General features: G+C 36.3%; 1 protein-coding gene across 4 annotated transcripts in view; it reads right to left on the minus strand.

Annotated features, from left to right (window-relative positions):
* The window catches only part of NPAS3 (neuronal PAS domain protein 3), a 615,994-nt gene that overhangs the window by 178,980 nt on the left and 417,762 nt on the right, over positions 1–19,252 (minus strand). For all 4 annotated transcript variants that reach the window (XM_065064080.1, XM_065064081.1, XM_065064082.1 and 1 more), the window contains one exon: positions 9,221–9,310. In XM_065064080.1, coding sequence (XP_064920152.1) covers positions 9,221–9,310 — 90 coding nt within the window. The remainder of the gene's footprint in view (positions 1–9,220; positions 9,311–19,252) is intronic.

Raw genomic sequence — 19,252 nt, forward strand, 5'->3', positions numbered from 1 at the left:
CCAGCAGAAGTGCTTCTCTGCTGCACAGCTGGCTTTGGCTATGCCAGCACAGCCAGAGCATGTGGATTCAGCTGCAGAGGGTCCTTCTGTGAGAGTGCCATGAGAACAAGTGAAGAGCTTCCAAGGGAAGCTCAGTTACTCAGTATTATATGCAGGTAGTTCTGAAGGTGTAAGTAAACAGCAGAAACAACTTTTAATATGAATGATGTGGAGGAACTCTGCTAAGGAACTAAGATCAAGTATTGTTCACAGTAAGCCTGACAAGTTTTCTGATGCTCTTTTTCTCTGCCCACTAAGTGCAGAAACTGAACTGGGTGCATTCTCTCTCATGCTGTAACTTTACCAGGAAGCTGGTGTCAGGCTGGAAACGTAGGAGGAGGACATTTTGGATGCATCCTGGCTCAAATGCCAGAAAGAAATACAGGGAAACATGAGGTTAAAATGCTAAGGCAGCATAGGTGTCTTTTAATGCTGAACAGGGAGTGACGAAAGAATATAGATTAGCACAGGGAGAGCAATAGCACATAGACGGGATTGTCTTGAATTTCCTCTACAAACCTTGGGGATTAAGCACCATCAGCCTTTGACTTGGAGGTTCCCTTAGCTAGATCCTACACCAGCTCTGCAGTGAAGACATTCTCCACAGAATTTCATAGAATCATAGAATGTCCTGAGTTGGAAGGGACCCACAAGGATCATGGAGACCAGCTCCTGTCCCTGCATATGACAACCCCAAAATTCACACCATATGTCTGAGGGTGTTATCTAGTCTCTTCTTGAACACTGTCAGGCTTGGGGCCGTGACTGGGGAGCCTGTTCCAGTGCTCCACCACCCTCTGGGTGAAGAACCTTTTCCTAATGTCCAACCTAAACCTCCCCTGGCACATCTTCCTGCCATTCCCTTGGGTTCTGTCACTGGTCGCCAGAGAGAAGAGATCAGCGCCTGCCCCTCCTCCTCCCTTTTTGAGGAAGCTGTAGCGGTGATGAGGTCTCCTCTTAGTCTCCTCCAGGCTGAACAGACCAAGTGACTTTAGCTACTTCTCATACGACTTGCCCTCCAAATCCTTCATCAGCTTTGTAGCCCTCTTCTGGACATGCTCCAGTAGCTTTATACCCTTTTCATACTAGAATTTCGAGTGTTTCTGCTCTCTTACCAATACTCTCTTCCCAGAAGAGGATTCCTTTGTTAACTCTGACTGAAAACAAAACAAGTAAAGCCCTGATCAAGTCTGTAATAAAAAACAGATTAAGACATATCTCCCATTCTTGTTCTGAGCTGCTTGTTCCTGAACTTGTGCTGTCATATTCAACCCCTTATTTGGACTAGTAGAACTGTCAGTGAGGATTTGCAGTGGAAGATATCACTGAATTGATCTGAGTTTAAAATTGTTTGGTTTATTTAAATTTTTTTTTTTTTTTTTTTTTTTTTTTACTTTTGCAGGGTTATTTTTAGCCAAGATTCATTTGGTGACATGGTTTTTAATACATACGGGCACTGTTTTATTTTTTTCATAACCTTAGGCCAACCCTTGAGTTTCTGTGTCCTGACCCACCCTTTCTGAAATGCTGGCAATGGGAATTCTGTCTGTATTGTTTCACTGCTACAAGTCTTGAATCATTTCATCCATTGCCAAATATTCAGAATCAGTGCATCTTGTAAGCATTCAAAAGTATGCTTTATTACTATTAAACAAAACCTATTAATTATAATTTATTTATTTTTAGAAATGAAATTTTGATCTCTCAGCAGTACAATGACTTTTTGACCTAACTCTTGAAAGGTGAAATACATATTTTATCTTTGAATTTTTCCCTCCATCTCTAATGTGCCAGGATAGCATGGAAAATGTATTTATGCCAAATTTGTATGTTTCCTACCAGTATCTGTTTTTCTCCCCCAATTATTCCACAGCTGTTTGTTTCACTAAGTGACTATATATAGAATATTCTTCAACTTCCACACAAATATGTTACAATGCAATGCAAAAAAGATACCAAACTACTCCGTAGCTAATTTGGATAACATGAATGTTAATTCAGGAAAACTCTTTGTCTTTGCTTTAATAGGAAAGACAAACATAAAATAGCTAAATTGTCTTAACTATTTTCCGAAGAAATTTTTCTTAAACCAATCTGCAAACATTGCATACACCAGAAAGCAAATGGTCAGATTGCTGATGTTCTCAGTCTTATTTGGTACCAGAAAGAGTTAACAAATGCAATGAAAATACCTTATCAAAATCTTATTTTTAACATCAAATGCTAGAATTATTAAGTGACTTGAAAAGTCTTCAGCCTTCAAGCGTTAAACCAATGAGGCTATATTTTACTGCATGGAGAATCTGTGTCATTCATTTTAACCAGTGAATCCCTTCTGCATAAAGGCTTTCAATGTTTTAGCCTCAATGGCTGGTAAAATATGTTCAAAAGAATAAATAAAGGAAACATGATTCTCATGTAAAATGACATTCTGGATTCCTTTAGTTAACTCAACAGAGAGCTATATTCAGTGGAGCCTATAAGACAATACAGTTGGCAGTATTTAAACACACTGCAGAAGAATAAGCAAAATAACGTGATCAGCAACAATAAGTTAATTTCAAGTTTAAAAATCACTAAAGCATCACTACATATTGCATTTGGACTGACTACAAAGTGACAGTCAGCGGATTATTCCGCAGATTTCTAATGCTGAAAATTCTGATGGCATTTACTAGCATAACCTTTCAACTCTGAGCACATCAATAGAAGCAGACAGTGGTTTGAAATATGATTCCTTGCAGATAGCATATCCTCATTCATCTGACTGTGGTGCTCTGTGCTCCATTGCACAAACAGCGGCTCACCCACTTCTGAGAGGACACTAATAAAAAAGGCATCAATTTTCAGCTCTAGTACTACTGTGATCTCTTTATATGTTCGACATCCAACATTAAATTAAAATGCTGTTATAAATCCTACTTTCTGAATCTGGAATGAGTGTTGGGTTTTTGTCGCATGAGACTGCAGCAAATCTTGTCAAAAGCAAGGAAGCACGTCTTGTTCACTCAGAATTAATGTTGTGGATGAAAGAAAGAGGTAAAGGAGGTTGAATATGGTGAACTGTGGGTGTCAAAGGCAGTGGGTAAAGCAGCTTTGGGGTACCAAGCAGAGCACAATATTTGCTGCTTTTAATAGGCTCCTAATCAGTAATTATAATTAACAGTTACTAACTGCACATGAAAAACAGTTTGTTCATTATATAAAGTACTTTAAAAAAATCCTGCAAATCTTTAAGTGTCTTTATTCTTCACAGTTTGGGGCAATTTAATCCTCTGTGCTAGACAAAACCAGTTTTGTAATAATCAGCTAAAACAGGCTAACTGTTTTGGATCGCTTCAAGACCATACAGTGAAGGTTGTTACAGAGTGTCTATGCAAAATTATGCATATTGATGTTGATGTTCAGGACTTCTGTCAGCTTGTCATTTGCACTTGAGTTGTCTTAAAAGTTCTTGGGCTGGGATAAGGTTCAAAAAAAAATGGCATAAAGAAAAGAATATTAGGCACTGATGTGAAATACTGTGACAGTGGCAAAATCTTTTTCTGAGCAAAAATAAAGCTGTGAACAGTGTTTGTGAGAAAGCAAGTGGGCAGGATATTTCTGTTATGTAGAAGAGTGCTGTACATTTTGGAGCCTTTCAACTGTGTCCGATAACCCCTAATGGCAGGTATCCTTTCTCCTTTAAGAGCTAAGCTAAGCTACACTGAAAAGGCAATAAGGGCTTCAGCAAAGACAGTGTGTCTATAGATATTTTCTCTTTTTCGGTTCATTCATAATTATGAAGAAAAGAAACAAGCTTGCCTTTTTGGGGGTGGGGGAGTGCCTTGAAGAGTGGTTCAATATCTGGATCGAACAGAGGAACTTTTTCCCCCTAAGGATCCTGCCTGAAGAAACCTTGACATGCACAAAGTCAGAACCTAGACAAAGTTGCCCTGGTGAGAACGATAAGGTCACCCGTGGGATTGCTGAGATTATCTCTGTCAAGCACTTGGACAGCATGCAGTCAAATGATGCATCATGCAGTCATTTTCGGGGGGGGAAAATCAATTTCTTCACCAGGTCGCTATTTGCTTTTCAAAGTGCCCTTGTAGGCCTTCACCACCAAGCATTTATCAATTTAAATGTTGTAAATTGATAATGTGCCACTGTGCCTTGTACTGTTTCTGAATTATTTTGATACTTGTATTTTCTTACTGCTCTCAAAATCCTCAGAGCTGCTCTATTTCAATAGAACTTCTCCCTCGCTCACTTCTTTTAGCATAAAAGACAAAATGAACTTTCTTACACTGAACATTAAGGAGAAAAACTTCTTTTAAAAACACATGACCAACACAGAATTTCCCAGGCTTTTCTTTATTAATTTTTAAAGGGGACAAATTATTAAACAACTATCAATGCTAGTGCACCGATTTACTAAATTAGCAGAAATTACCATTTTACATAGTAGTATTTAAATTCAGAACACTAAAGCAATGACAAGAACAGAGAAGCAAGATCTTTTCTCAACTGGTCACTGCCTAGATTTGCTTAAAAAAATGCAATTTTCCCATAAAGTTTCTGGCTTTTGTTGTTATTTTTTTGCCTGGATTTTTAAAATCTTTTTATTTTATTTAGAAAACGGTATAGGGGGAAAATAATGTAGAACTTACAGAACGAATGCAAATGTCAAGATTGCTTTATATTATTTTTCAAGCAAACAGAGCACTAAAGCAACCCTTTAACCATCTACTAACCTCAACTTGATTTGCATTGAAAACCAGGTAGAGTATAGTAGTTGAGGTCTGTGCTTCGTAAAAGCAAAAGAAATACATGGCAGTTGCAAAGCATTCTTAACCTCTAGTGATTTATTGGCCCTCAGCCAAGTTATCAGGGGAATCTAATTCTTCTTTATTATTCAAATAAACCACATTTGGCACCATGGTTCCTTTTCAGAATAGCTTCACAAATAGACTGAGTACTGTCATTTATTTGACCTTGTACTCGTGTGCTGTAGCTGTAATTTTATTTGCCATTTCATAGAACAAATGCACAGAAAAAGAAAATAAGGAGATAGGTTATGGTGCTGGTAACACAGTACATATGTAATATACCTACTACTTTTTGTGTGCTTTGTTTTAAAAAGGACAAAATCTCAACAATTCTTTTTTTTTTTTTTTTTGTTTTTTCTTCATCCCTATTATCTCCTATTATGCCTGCAGCTGCACTGCTGCACTGCTCCTTTTTAGTGAGCTCTCTTTCTAACAGGCCAATTTTTGAACCTGGTCTGTCCCCTGGACAAGTAGGAGCAAAGGCAGGAAATATTTTACTTTACAGTGTGGACCTCACAGAGAGGGAGCAATGCATAACATCCTTCTTGAGTACAACTGTTGGTGAGAGGTGATTAAGAACTTGTTTGCTAAAAGCAAAAGTAACCTAGCCAGCTTATCCACCAATAGCATTTTCTATTGACACTGAAACCTCCTATGTCTGACAATTTCATCCTTTGTTATGGATAGATTATTCTCCCTATTTGTTACTATTTGTGTTTCAGCATATTTGTGGCCTAAGTGTCAAACACGGAAACTTTGCAAAAGAATTTAAATCTCTTCGGTAACCACAATATTGACTTCTAAGTGTCTCAAGGAACGATTCAAATGCCTCTTCAACGTCCAGATACAGTGACTCATTTTTGCCTTCTACTTTCAAAATCTCAGCTCATTTCTAAAAGAAAATCAGGGACTGGGTATTCAAAAAGCTGGCCATTACCCTGACATAAAAAATTAATTGCTGACTTGAAAATGTCAGATAATAGATATATATGAAGACAAAGCATTTTTACATCACTACAGAGGTGCAGTGTAAAAAGCTGTTTGTATTGGCTACACCATCACAGGTCATGTTATCCAACCCAGAGAAGAAATCCTGGCAGTATTGCATGTTTCTAGACACGTCTGAGCCTTCCAACAATTCCTACAGTTCCTGAAACTACTGAATACTGGAAAATATGCTGGACTATTATAGCTTGACCCAATTACAATTGAGCTATGATAATTTATACAGATTAAGGATATAACAGATATTTTGGCCCTTCTCTCACTCATTACTTTCAGCTAATTTTGTGTCTTTCTCTCTACTTTGAAATGGATCTCTGTTCTCTGAAACTGCTCTGATTGCATTTCCACAGTGTACTCTAGAATTCTCATCTGCCAACCTAACTTCAAAGTTATGGTTAGCATTAGCTGGAAGACAGTGTTCAAAACATGTATGTATGGGTATCTACATACAAGGAACATTCATTACAACGTCAAAAGAGTACCTACTGTCATTTTTATTTACTGTTCAAATATACTTTTTTTCCCCCTCCCTGAAGTAACTTTACTATCATCATTGCTGGACTACCCCCAAATATATTGTTTTATCAGATTTCTTTACCATTAGCCCTGCAGCTATCTTAAAACATCAGCATCCATTTGTTTTGCACCACTGGCTCTCACTGTTCAGAAAAGAGAAAAATTGGGTTCCGTGAAAAACTGTTTTCACCTGCTGAGATTCGGTACAAGGACTATTTTCCTTCAGCTAAAATACACAAGATTTCGCTTTGCAAGTACAAAATACATTGCATGTTATTTCCATGCACACTAGTTAAAAAAGAAAAAAAGAAAACCAAAACCAAACACAACCAAACAAGGATGAAGTCCCTAAAAAGTCATTTGAATAGAAAGTAAGATTCCAAACTCAGGACTGGAGAAGACAATTCAAATAAAGATGCTTATAATGTACATCCAGACTTTCTGATGTGCAAAACTACCTAGAGGTTTTATATAAATATATAGTTGGGGAGTATAAGGATAGGGACATATTAATGTTTACCTTCAGTGCAAGAAATGCAACATCACATTTATCACATAGCACTGTTTCAGAAATTCAGAATTCACAAGTATTTTAAGATTGTTGTAGTGCAAACAGTAGCATTTTCATGTATAGTTTGAGAAATGGTTTTATGAATACTCTTGCTAATACTTTTTAGTAACAAATAACCTTTGAATAGTGATTTAATACCAAGTAGCTACAACATTTCTTTTGTCATTAAGAGACCTAGCTATATAATATTATAGCAAGAGAATAGTATATTAAAAATATAAATACAGCAGGCCTGAGAAATGCAAAATGTCTCCATAAAGACAGAATAGAAGAACAGCAAAAATCACAGACACTTTAATAGAACTCAGTAGATTTCATGTATTATTGTCTTACAATCCACAATCCTGGTTCTGATTTTTGGTAGTTTTTCTACCAATACTTTCAGTAGTGAACACAAGGAAACGTTTGTATCAAATACTCTAATATGCAAAGACAATTGCTTTATTTATCTGAACTCTTGCTTGAAATGTATATGGGGATCAAGATGAAGTGTAAAGTCTTAATAACATGATGTATGTTCAGAGTGAGGAAAGATTTACCAACCCCTATAGTTGAAAAGAGAGTGGCAGAAAATGCTTTTAACAAGAGACTAGCATAGGGTTAAAGCCAAATTTTTCTTGAACAGATGATATTTCAGATGGCCACACTATTCCAGATGCATCAATTTCCTTGAAAATCCAATCCATATATGTGCATATGCTGTGCTGGCAGGAGGACTGACTGAAATGGCCAAAACCCAAGAGCTAATATTCTTTTGGCCAGAATAATGCAATTATTATTTTCCTAGCTATCAGTCTAAGCATACAGAGCCATCTGTTATGCAAAGCAAACATACACATCTCAATTACAGAAAATGCAGTTGCCTTGACAGAATTTGGATTACACCACTAACCAGGGCTGTAAAATTTGTTTTAAGCTAGTGTATAATGGATGCCTTTCAGGAGTTTCCTAATTAGCATTTACCTGCTTAAACTAATTATCCATCCTCCTTCTTTACTGGCTTATTAAACTTCGTTGGATACTATGCATAAAACAGATTAATATGAGCATAAGACAATAATAAACATTAAAGTTCTGATTCTTTCCTGTATTAGCAACATGGTGGCGCACCAATTTCAAAATTTGAGATTCTTGATACTAACTCCCAAACAGATTAAAGCACGGATTAAAGTCTATTACAAAACGAGGGACTTTAATGAGAGACAAGAATACTGATCTGAGTTAGAAACAGCTCTGTTTCTATTCCTATCATTTGGTTTGCTAAAGCCAGCACAAAATAACAATTACTGAACTTATTACAGCCAATTGCTCGCATGTTCTTTGAGGAGTTAATGAACCTCTATTCGGATTCTCACCAGCTAATATTTAAAATTAGTCTTTTCTGCACCACATGTTAAAGTTTCCCATTTCATTGTTGTTGAGATAGAGCAAATCTGACAGTTGCCAGTGCTAACAGTTGCCTCCTCATAGCAGTATGGGTCCCAATTTAAAGGAGCTGAAATAAATATCTCAGTTTTTCTTTTCTCCTCAGGGTGACCGCAATAGAAGTAGATTATCCTACTCTGAAAATCATCACGCAAAAAATCTGCTGCATTTCTAAGTACAAGCAGAGAGAAGCTATCCTTCCTTAACATTTCTGGATGCTGCAGGGTTAGGAGTAAACATCAACAAGCAACTTTCCCTGTACTTTTGTCCTGACATTTAATCTTTAAAAAATAGTTGCCAGCAAATAAAGGAAAAAAAAATTAAACTATTATATTTTATAAATATGTCTTTTCATATTAGTGAGCACTTATGAAAGAGGCAAAATGTGTCCTTGTTGGAACCCTCCCTGCAAGACATTTTAATGGTCTCTTTCAGCATTTCTTGACTCCAAATGGCTCCCTGTCATTGTGTCAGCTCCCTGGATAATGCAGGGTACTCCATAAACATCCAGTAATAGGACACAAGGGAAGCACTATTAGTGTGTCCCTTTCCTATCAGGTATGGAGGTTTAAAGTTCAAAACAACTGAGAAAAGAAACTTCATTTGTTCTCAATAAATTAATAATGATCCTTCATGGCAAAAAGTTTGCAGGCACAAGTTTGTCTTATCTCTATGTCCAGTACTGATAGATATGTTCTTCAATCACTTCTCAGGATGAGCCAGATGCAACTTCAAATAGCTAATTCAATAATCCACACAAAATACAGAAGCCAAATTATTATTTCTTTAAGACTGATAAACAGAAGAATGCATCACATACGATTATGTTCTAGAATTGAAAGCATGTACTTACTTGGGACAGGCCTAAATAGATGGAGACAGTTTCTGAAATGTACAAAAATTTTCCTTCTTGATTTAGTGCAAATACAAATCCATCCAGGGACTACAGAGTAAAGAAAAAAAAAAAGTGAATAGATTAATAAAAATTTCTAAATTCCAGATAGAAATAGATTCAAACAAAAGCATCACGGAATAAATTGAGAAAATGTTCTGATTTCTATTAATGCTTTTAATGTGAATCCTTAAAACAATTCCTCAGTATTCTGCCTATATATTAGCAAACACCATATGAGTATATTCCAAAGTTCAAGGACTTATTGTCATGCTTACATCTGCCATATACTATATAAAATTTATCTCTTTTAAATGACAGAAGAAATATAGAAAAGTAAAATGTTGCTCAATTTTTTTACAGGAAGAAGTAAGTAAGGAAAACAAATAAGCATCCAATGAAATGCTGTGTAAGAAAGAAGATTCCCTTCGCTATTCCCCAGAATCAAACCAGAGAATATCGACTTCCAAAAACTGAAAAAGAGAAAATCCTACCATCACTCAAACCACTATGGACCTCAATAATTTGTTAATTAATTGAGGATTAGACATACACAAGCACGTATGCATACTTCCCCTCACACAGACATTTTCCTTTTGTGAGACAACAAACAAAGCCAATCAGTAGATTACTGTCAAATATGTTTACAGCTTAGGCTTTTAGAAATGTTATGAATTTCATCCTTTTGGTGTAAAACTCTAGATCAGATTTTACTGTGACAAGTTCAAGTCTTTGGATGTGGTTTCCATTGCAAGTGCAAAAATCAAAATATGACTACACAGATTAATGCATACCTTTTGAAACATGAGTGCAGTTAATAAACAAAGGGCTATATTCTAAACTGACACACAGAGTAAATCACTGCATATCAAAACAGAAATACACCTCTAGGAATAAGAGCAAATCTTCACCAGGAAGAAACTGCCTTTCATGCACTATACATGCCTTTAATTCTATGCTTTTATAAGGTTGATTATTGCAAACAAGCATTCACTATTGCAAAAGTAAAATCACATACTTCCAGAAATTATAAATTCTAAAACAACTCAGAAAAAAAAAAGCACCCTAAATGTTGGTATGAATCAGACAATCCCCAAAAATGCCATCCCATATATCCCCTTGCAATAAAAGTATGTGAAAAGTAAAAATGTAACTATAGCATTTGAGAGATCAGCCTGGTTTTGGAGGAAAAAATAAGAGATGCACACAAACTTGATGGACATATATGATGACAAATTCATGTAATCAATTCACTTATTTTCAAATATAGAACAGTGATTTCTGAGGGGTTTTTAATTTTTTTCTTCTGCTGCTTCTTGATTCATTTCTAACTGCTGGTCAGAACCTGTCTTTGGTTCACCCCTCTCTGATGTAGTAGGTGATGGAATTAGTACAAAAATCTGTGCTTCGTAAAAAGAACAAACCACATATTGGAAAACAAACCCTCACTAAAGACACCGCATTAAAGAAGGACTCTAATTTATATTTATGAATTAATAAAAATGTAAATCTGCATAGATTTCCTTCATGTAAAAACATTTATATTATGCAAACCATTTATGGCCTCTTATAAATCATAATAATTTCTTTTCAAATGATTAACATCAGTTCCTTGAATTTTAACATCAGTAACAGGTGGAAAATTTGGAACAGTGAAGTTCAAACTTAGATCCATACAAGAACAATCAAAACCTTTACACATTTGATCTCCCCCACTATGTATAAGTTCTTTTGCTATTATCTACTTTCCCCATCATCAGAAAGATCAGAAGAGCAAATCTTTAAATGTCTTGGTTTAAGTTTTCCTGATGCTCTGTCCCATGTTTCTTTGAGGAAATTGGCTTAATCCTCTACTAGAAATGAAACTGAGAACCATCACCCTGATTCCCTGGCCACATATATGTTCTTGCTAGAATACCATTGTCCACAAGCAGCAATAAATTGCCATACTGAATCAGCCTAACAGCCTACCTGCAGAGGTTGGTTTTCCTGGGTCCAACAGTGTGTACTAGATGCTTCAGAACAGTGACTGAACTATCTATAATGCTCATGTAGGTAACAACAAGCCTATTAGAAGTTTTTTTGTTCTGTTTAGCACACTGCACTACTGTGTAATAATAATACAGAGACATCAGAACAAAGACCCCAAGTACTTAGCTCAAGTCCTAATACCTAAGATAAATGACAATAAAAACAGGGGGAGAAATGGCCACCTTCTATTGCAAGGCACTTTCTCTCACCAGTATGAAAGGGCTAAGATGGACCACTTCTGTGACAATGTTGTTGCTCCTTATACAGGTCAAACAGTAGTTCTGAAGGACTGTCTCATTCGTTATTCATAGGTATTATTTATGAATATTTATTATTTAAGTAATGCGTGTTGAAATTTTTCAATTTTTCATAAAGCGTATGTCCTTTGTGCGTGGCAACGGAGCAGCAGACTTCAGAGAAGGTGGCAGGTAACATAACAGGAGGTTATGTTATATACTGAAGAGTATGTGATACCATTGTACAGTACCTATTCACAAACAATTGTGTTTTAATGACAAATCTCAGAAAGTACTATTCATATTACCTATGTATAACTAAAGACACAATAAATGCAAGAAAGGTAGTGGACTGAGTCAGCTTTCAAATCTCTCTTTTAAAAGCACCACAGTGTAATTTGCAGCCAGAATTTCTGAACAGTTTCCCTGTAGTTCAAAGGCAGACAGGATTTCTGTTTCAGATGTTCCACAGTTATCATGAACTATAATATAGAAATACGGCCTGCAAGGTAACTAGTTTTTCAGAACGTCTTACTTTTATTGAAGCAGAGGTCATGAATACAAAGGTAGAGCATCTTCTGTTAGGAAAATATTCTTGAGTTCATTTCTTTTTTATTTTTATAAATGAGGTTGGCTGTCATAAACTCAGTCCCATCCCATCTAGTGTGGCAGCTGAAAAAGGGTCAGGGTGACCCCAAATACCAATATTGAGCACAATCCAATTTAAGGAAGACTGGCAACTTCTTGTTTAAACCTACACTTACTGGTTTTATGCAAAATGTGATTAAAGCTTAAGTTGCAGCACTTTTGATTTCAGAAAACCATTATGTATTATGCTGTTTCAATCACCACAGGCTACTTTTCCTTTTCTTTTTTTTTTTTCCTTTTTTTTTTTCTTTTTTTTTTTTTTTAACTGCCCCACTGTTTTCAATAGGCGCCAATTAAGATTCTGGGGTCAAAGGGTTAATTACATCTTCTTACCTACTACGTAGAATTTTCTGATTATTAACTAAGGTTGGATTAAGATGAAAAAGAACCGACACAAATGTTAATGCTTGCCCCTCCTTGAGAAGATTTATCATAATACCATGCTGAAATCTATATGGTTTCTTCAAAGCTGTTAGAGAATGAAATCTTAGAGGAAACACTAAAATAAATGTTTTAACGACATGCAAGTATCTGATTTATTGAGACAGTTTTCTTATTCCTGAAAACTCTTCTAAACTAGCCAGGCAGGACTGATACAAGATTTTCTTTGTCACATAGCAGCAAGTCAATGTGGTAGACATGAAAGATGTGAGACTCATATGTGAAAGTCACCAGCTACAGCACCTCTGAAGAATAATACAAATAGTTATAATTTATACCCTCTGACATCAGAATAAGAAGAAAATATAAAGCACAGGTTTTTAACTCAAAATATTAAGTGCCTTCTACAGTATTTGTAGAATACTGAAGTTATTTCCTCTCATGATATGAAACCGACTTTACCACATTGACCGAATATGCACTAATGTATAATGTACCACACTAAATGGATTTATATTTGTCAGAGGAATTTTGCCCCAGCCATTTTTGCATATTCCCACTACAGGCAAATATAATTCACTGGAGTCTTACTACAGTGTCCTTCTGGAGAATATCCTCATATTTCATACTATCCCTGAAGTCCCTAATTCTTTCTAGTGTATTCCAATGCTGAAAAAAACCCTGTTACCCTGACCTAAACTCCAGTTAGAGTGAAGAATCACCAGTAGGCTAGGTTATTTTAATGACAGATTATTTTAAACTAAGCCTTCGCCATCTGTTCCACCCCCTAATTATGAATGCAAAAAGAACATATTTCACAATTACATCAGTAAAAAGTAAGATATACATGATTTAAATGCATGCATGTGTTCTTTGTCCAATGCAGCGTGCATCTGTGATGTTTTTCTCATCATTCAGGCTCTGATCAGGAGATAGGGGCTGGGGAAGGGAATACTCCCCTTGATAAAACAGATTAATTGATACACTAAACTTTTTCCTGGCAAACAGATCATCTTAATTAGAATTTTTCACTGTTATGACATAATGATATTATAACTGGAGCTTAGCATTAATTTGAGGACAAAGCCTGTCACCAATTAGACATACAGCATTCAATAACAGCAAAAATATTTTACTCTTTTTTTAAAAAGAGGGGCGGTATCGGATACAATTGACATTTACAAAAGCTAATAGTCCCTCTCATAATAAATATATTGCATTTTTTTTGTTGTTGTTGTGTTATGGCGTGGCTTAAAACACATCATTCACTAGAGACAGCAACAAAAAAGTAAGCTTCATTTCAACACAGTAACCATTCTTAGATGTGGGCTAAAATGAAATAAAAGGCATAAATGGTGGCTAACAGAAATATGATCCAAAGCCTTAGTGCCCATCTACTGTGTTCTCATTATTAAGATATCAGAGTAATATCCTCCAGCCACACAAAGAACAGACAAAAGCATAAATACTTAGGTGGAAAATCTGACCTTGGGCTTTCACAATTAAGTACTATGAGACAACTGAAGTATTTTTCCTGGAAACAGGATTTTGCGTGGGATGTATTTGATACACATGAATAAAATGGGCAACTAAAGTGTGACCACCTACTGACTTACAAGAAAAAACTCTAAAAGCTTTATTCCTTCTCTTCAGTCTTTTCAATCCCTTGCAGAAAATAAAAGCAAAGCACAAATAAAATAAAAAGGCATAGGACTTATTGTGTTGTTTCTCGGGCTACAAGCTTTTTACCATTGAGTAAAAATCCCAACATCAAACATATAGAAAATCCTGTTTTCAACTCTCATACTACTGCCATTTTTTCAATCACAGTCCACCATAATGGTTATATGGCTACATGACCATAGAATTCTTATGAATTAATGACACATATTTGGCAACAAAGCAACATGTATTTGGCAGCAAAACTACAGTAAAAAACATGAGGTAAGAGGACATACTCAAAGGATGTGGTGAGAATTGACTTTGATGCCAGCTTCCTAATTTGTCATCTTCATGCTCTTTGCTTGTGTGGTCAGGATGCAATTTATGACAACAAGGAAGTGCCAAAAATAAATGTGCCAATAATAAGGAGGCCCACTTTATAGCTCCAAGCCAAGAAGTGAAGGAGGAAGAGTAAACTTTTCTGATTCCCCTGATGCATCTTTCACCAAACTTACAGAAGAAGTACATTTATGTAACCAAAGCAGCAAAAGCTTGCAGGGGCACATTTACTATTTAATTAGAAAAAAACAGATTGTGTTCCAGACCAGAGCCATTGCAAAATTCCAGAGTGTAAAGGAGAAAAGTTTAGAGTTAAGAATAATGTTTAAAGGTGGCTGTCAGGTTCTTAACATGTACTCCCAGGTTTATTCACTGATAATAGATTGACAAATATCAGAGATGAGCCTAGAGAATTACAGGAAGATTATAAATCTCTAAGCAACGGGAGTTCAAGAAAAAAATCAGAGATTACGAGTTTGACAATTTTTTGTATACAAAAGCAATAAATGACTTCTAGGGATCTCTGCCTTATAGACAGCATTTTATTTTTTTCTAGAAGGCCATTCTATATTGCTGCAAAATCCCACACCATCCTGACTGCATAGAGGAAGCTGCACCATGAAAGATATTAGACTTGCTGAAAAGCTGGCATCACAGTAGGGGAAAAAAAAATATCCTTGGGTTATATTGTAATGCTATTAGAAGAGAGAAATAGTGAGGCTTATTGATGTGAAAAAAAAAAAAATCTAAGACAGACAACTTGCACTTATTCTGCACCCAGGTTATCCCAGGATTTTTATTTTTTTCTTTGCATACTCCTTCATAAAACATGCAGACAGCTGTATTATTGCCAAAATGAAGATAAAAACAGAGAAACTAAGTTACATGATATAAGCCAGATGATCTTTCATTATCTCTGTGAAAATTTTTGGTCAAGTACTTGCACTGTTTTGCTACATCCTCTGTATTTCTGCTCATGAGTATGCTTCTGTTTAATTAACTGATCTAAGTTGCTGGACTGAACTGCTGAAATTCTTCATGGTGGTTTTCATGTAGAAGAAACACTGATGTGCCTTGAGGGAATTAAACTATAATATTTGTTAGAAGTGGTCTGATGCTTTATCCAGTACAGCATTAGCTCTGCTGAAGTCAGCTGGCTGAGCAGGTTATTTTAACTTACATGTTAGGCTTCCATGGTATTAAGATCTTAAATCTATGATAACCTGCTACAACATGAAGTGTTTGGATTGGTTTTCAGTGACGGTGAGTAGGCAGCCTCCCAAGTAAAATATTTTAGAAGGTAAGTAGTGCCTACTAGTGAGAGATAGGAACAATGAGTTTACTTTCTTTGATTCTTTTGGAACAAGGGGAAAATGGGAAGTGATACAGTCATCTTTTACATGACATGCAGACAATCTTATGGTAGTTTAATTGCAAGAAGATGTTCAGTAAGCTGTACATTCCCTGTGCCCGTATCAGTGGTTTCCAGTCTGTGGTCTTCCATCTGGCTGATTCCAGCCTGAACTATTCAAACTGAAAACTGAACTGTTCAATAGTCTGGACAATCTGAACTATTCATTCTGAACAACTTCAACCTGAACAGTTGGAAGGCGCTGTGAAAGGTAGCTGAGAAAACGAAACTTACTGTCTATAGACTTAAATTCACCACACAATATTTACACCACCAATGGACAATTTTTGGCTTCCACTGGTACACACCCAAAACCAAAGGTTAAAAACTGCTGTTCTCATTCACAAATGCTATTTTGCACTGTCCCGTCTTCCACATAAGCGATTCATTACTAAAACAAAACACTGATTTATGTTCATACATGCTATAGTAACTACTGTTGAAAACCTCTGAAGTTAGAAGCTTACTAGGCAGAATATTTATATTCTGCTATTCTCTTTTCTGAAAGGAGGGCTATATATATTAGCGTAAAGAAAAAGGGAGAAAAAGGACTCCTAAGGGTGTGATTCAACACTGTCGCACTTAATTAAAATTCAATTTTGTGGGAGTTGTGTATTAAAGTACTGACCTTTCATCTTTATGATGCCAATTCCTGACAAGCTCCAACCCTTCAGTTATATAGGATTCCCAGTGTTGGTTCCAGACTGAACAGCAGATTGTGATGCCAATAACTGCATGCCATCTAATACAATCAACTATGTCTATTAATGATGAGACCTATCATACAGAGAGTACATTGTATATCTCTTACCCTGAGAATATGATCGCTTCAGGTCAGGACTAAGCGTATACCTGGCTGTAGGTTGGCTTTGTTTTGGATACATAGGATTTGAATATCAAATGTTTTTTTGACTTTCAGTGGTAAAATTTTTCCAATCACATCTGCATTTGTGCACTGAGAGGTGCTGCCCTGAGTAAACGACTTCACACTCTATGAACCTGCATAATGTTTTCTACCATAAGTGCCAAAACTGAGAGAGTAAGATGACCCAGTAGTAGGAGCTGTGACAAACAGCAAGAGGTGGCAGAATGAGGGCCCCAGATCGGCACGTCAGACCACACAGCAAGAGATTGTGGGAACCTGATCTGACCGGAACACTGGGCAGGTAGAAGCACCTAAACAAGCACAACTGATTGTGGGAGCAATAAGTGTTGTCTTGAACATTATTATATCCAAACTAGCAACCTTAAAGCCCTTTTCTGTTATGTATGAATATTTCAGTTCATGTAAGCTCAATTCAAATTGATCTTATATTCATTGTATATCTGCATGTTTGGTTAGCTTTTCTTTCAAGCTATGCAATCTGACACTATATGAAAAAAAAACCAAACAGATAAAGGTATCTAGATGTCTGTTTTCCAAGAAAAAACACAGGTGAAAAAAATATAGGGAAGAATTTGTGATATAGAGTTAATTGCACCATTTAAAGAACACACACACTCAGTAGGTGCTCAGTTGCTTTGGTGATTGATCCTGACAATTGGCTGACTAGAATTAAACCTCCAGCCCAGAACTGGGTACATGTGTTCTCACTTGCATCACACAATTTCATATATATGAAGCAGGGAGGCTGTGCTTGGGGAAGAACAGGATGAGGGGCTTATGTTTAGCATATTTAATCTATTAGATGGCAATACAGACAACCAAAATAGATTTGAATGAGAAATTGAGTTGAGTTCTTTGCCTAGCATATCATTCTGATTTATACTCTTCTTGAAAGAAGAACATGTTGAGAATATTTTATAGACAATGCAATACAGAGATAATAAGAACACAGAATATTAAGAACAAATCCAAAGTCCATTCAATCCAGTTCTAGTTACTAGGAGTCAGGTTTATAGAGCCATGAAAAAAAAAAAAAAAAAAAAGCCCACAAAATGATAACCCTTTGAGGTCTGGATTGCTGGATTGTGAAGTGGTGCTTCCAACTTCGAAACTAGTTTCCTCTACCCTGCATGTCTTCGGACTGTTCTGCTAACAACATTCCAACACATGGCTAGTTTTTGCTAGATTTGGCGGTGGGCAGAGGTCTCAAAGAAATTCTTGCAGGTTTGGTAAAAACAGACTGATACTGGAAACAAGACCCTCTGAGAGCCCTTGCAGCAGTAACAGCTGGACTATGAGTTCCTGTAGTATTAGACATTACAAAACAGAGACCTTGCAAATGCCCTGAGCACTGAAAAAGCCTCAGCCAGGTTGCACTGGCTCAAAAGTCAATAGAAGACAAGACGGAAATCTACAGAAAACTATGCTGTGCTATTCTGGTACCCACAGAAGAACTGGTTCCCATTCACTTATCTGTGCAGTTTAGGGCAGAGAACACAGGCATACTGCGAGTATGTGGGACTAACAGAAAAAAACAAAACAAAACCAACAACAACAAAACAAAAACAAAACAAAACAAAACAAACAAAAAAAACAAAAACAACAAAAAAAAACCAAACTAAACAAACAAAAACACACCAAAAAAACCCCAAACAACAATTCCTTTCCTGAAACAAGTTAGAGAGTTCATTAATAACATAAATATTTCAAAATCTTTCCCTGAAGTGATTATCCACTATATCTGCATTCTACATAGTAAATTTGATATCTCTAGGCTGGATTGCAGTACTTCATTCAAGGGTTTTGAGGTTACAGCGCTTCACTCCAGAAGTACATTTCACACAAAAATGGGGAACACACGTTTATGGAAAATCAGTTATCCTGATGGAAATGGAGGTCTGATCCTGAATGATTTCAGGAAATCAGCTCCGTTTGCTGCTACAAAACACCATTGCTATGTTGACTTCCCACTTCTGTTTCACAGCTGGAATATGAGACCAGGTGAGAAGACAGCATGAAGCTCTGCCACCAACAGGACTCTAATCTCACCTGAGGCTGTGAAGAAATACTGTGTTCCTCCCTCCCTTGCCTTTTCTTTTTTTCTTTTTTTTTTTTTTCCGAGCTCACCTCTAATGCCTGTGTAGGTAAAGATAAGTATGGATTTTGCTGTTTACCAGCTCATTGCATAAATTCAAGCATATCAACAGCACAGAGTAGTTCTTTCAGTGAAAAAGGTTTATATTATTTTTTAAATAAAAGCTAATATATTATAGTTGCAACTCTGCTGCGATAATTAAGGGTCTGGTTTTATTTACATAATAATATCTTATTTTCTAAGGTGGGGAAGGGTGAGGGGTTATGATTTATCCATATAGTACCAGCTGAAGCCTGAAACATAA

Source organism: Columba livia, chromosome 5 (assembly GCF_036013475.1).
Source record: "Columba livia isolate bColLiv1 breed racing homer chromosome 5, bColLiv1.pat.W.v2, whole genome shotgun sequence".
Classification (NCBI taxonomy): Eukaryota; Metazoa; Chordata; class Aves; order Columbiformes; family Columbidae; genus Columba; species Columba livia.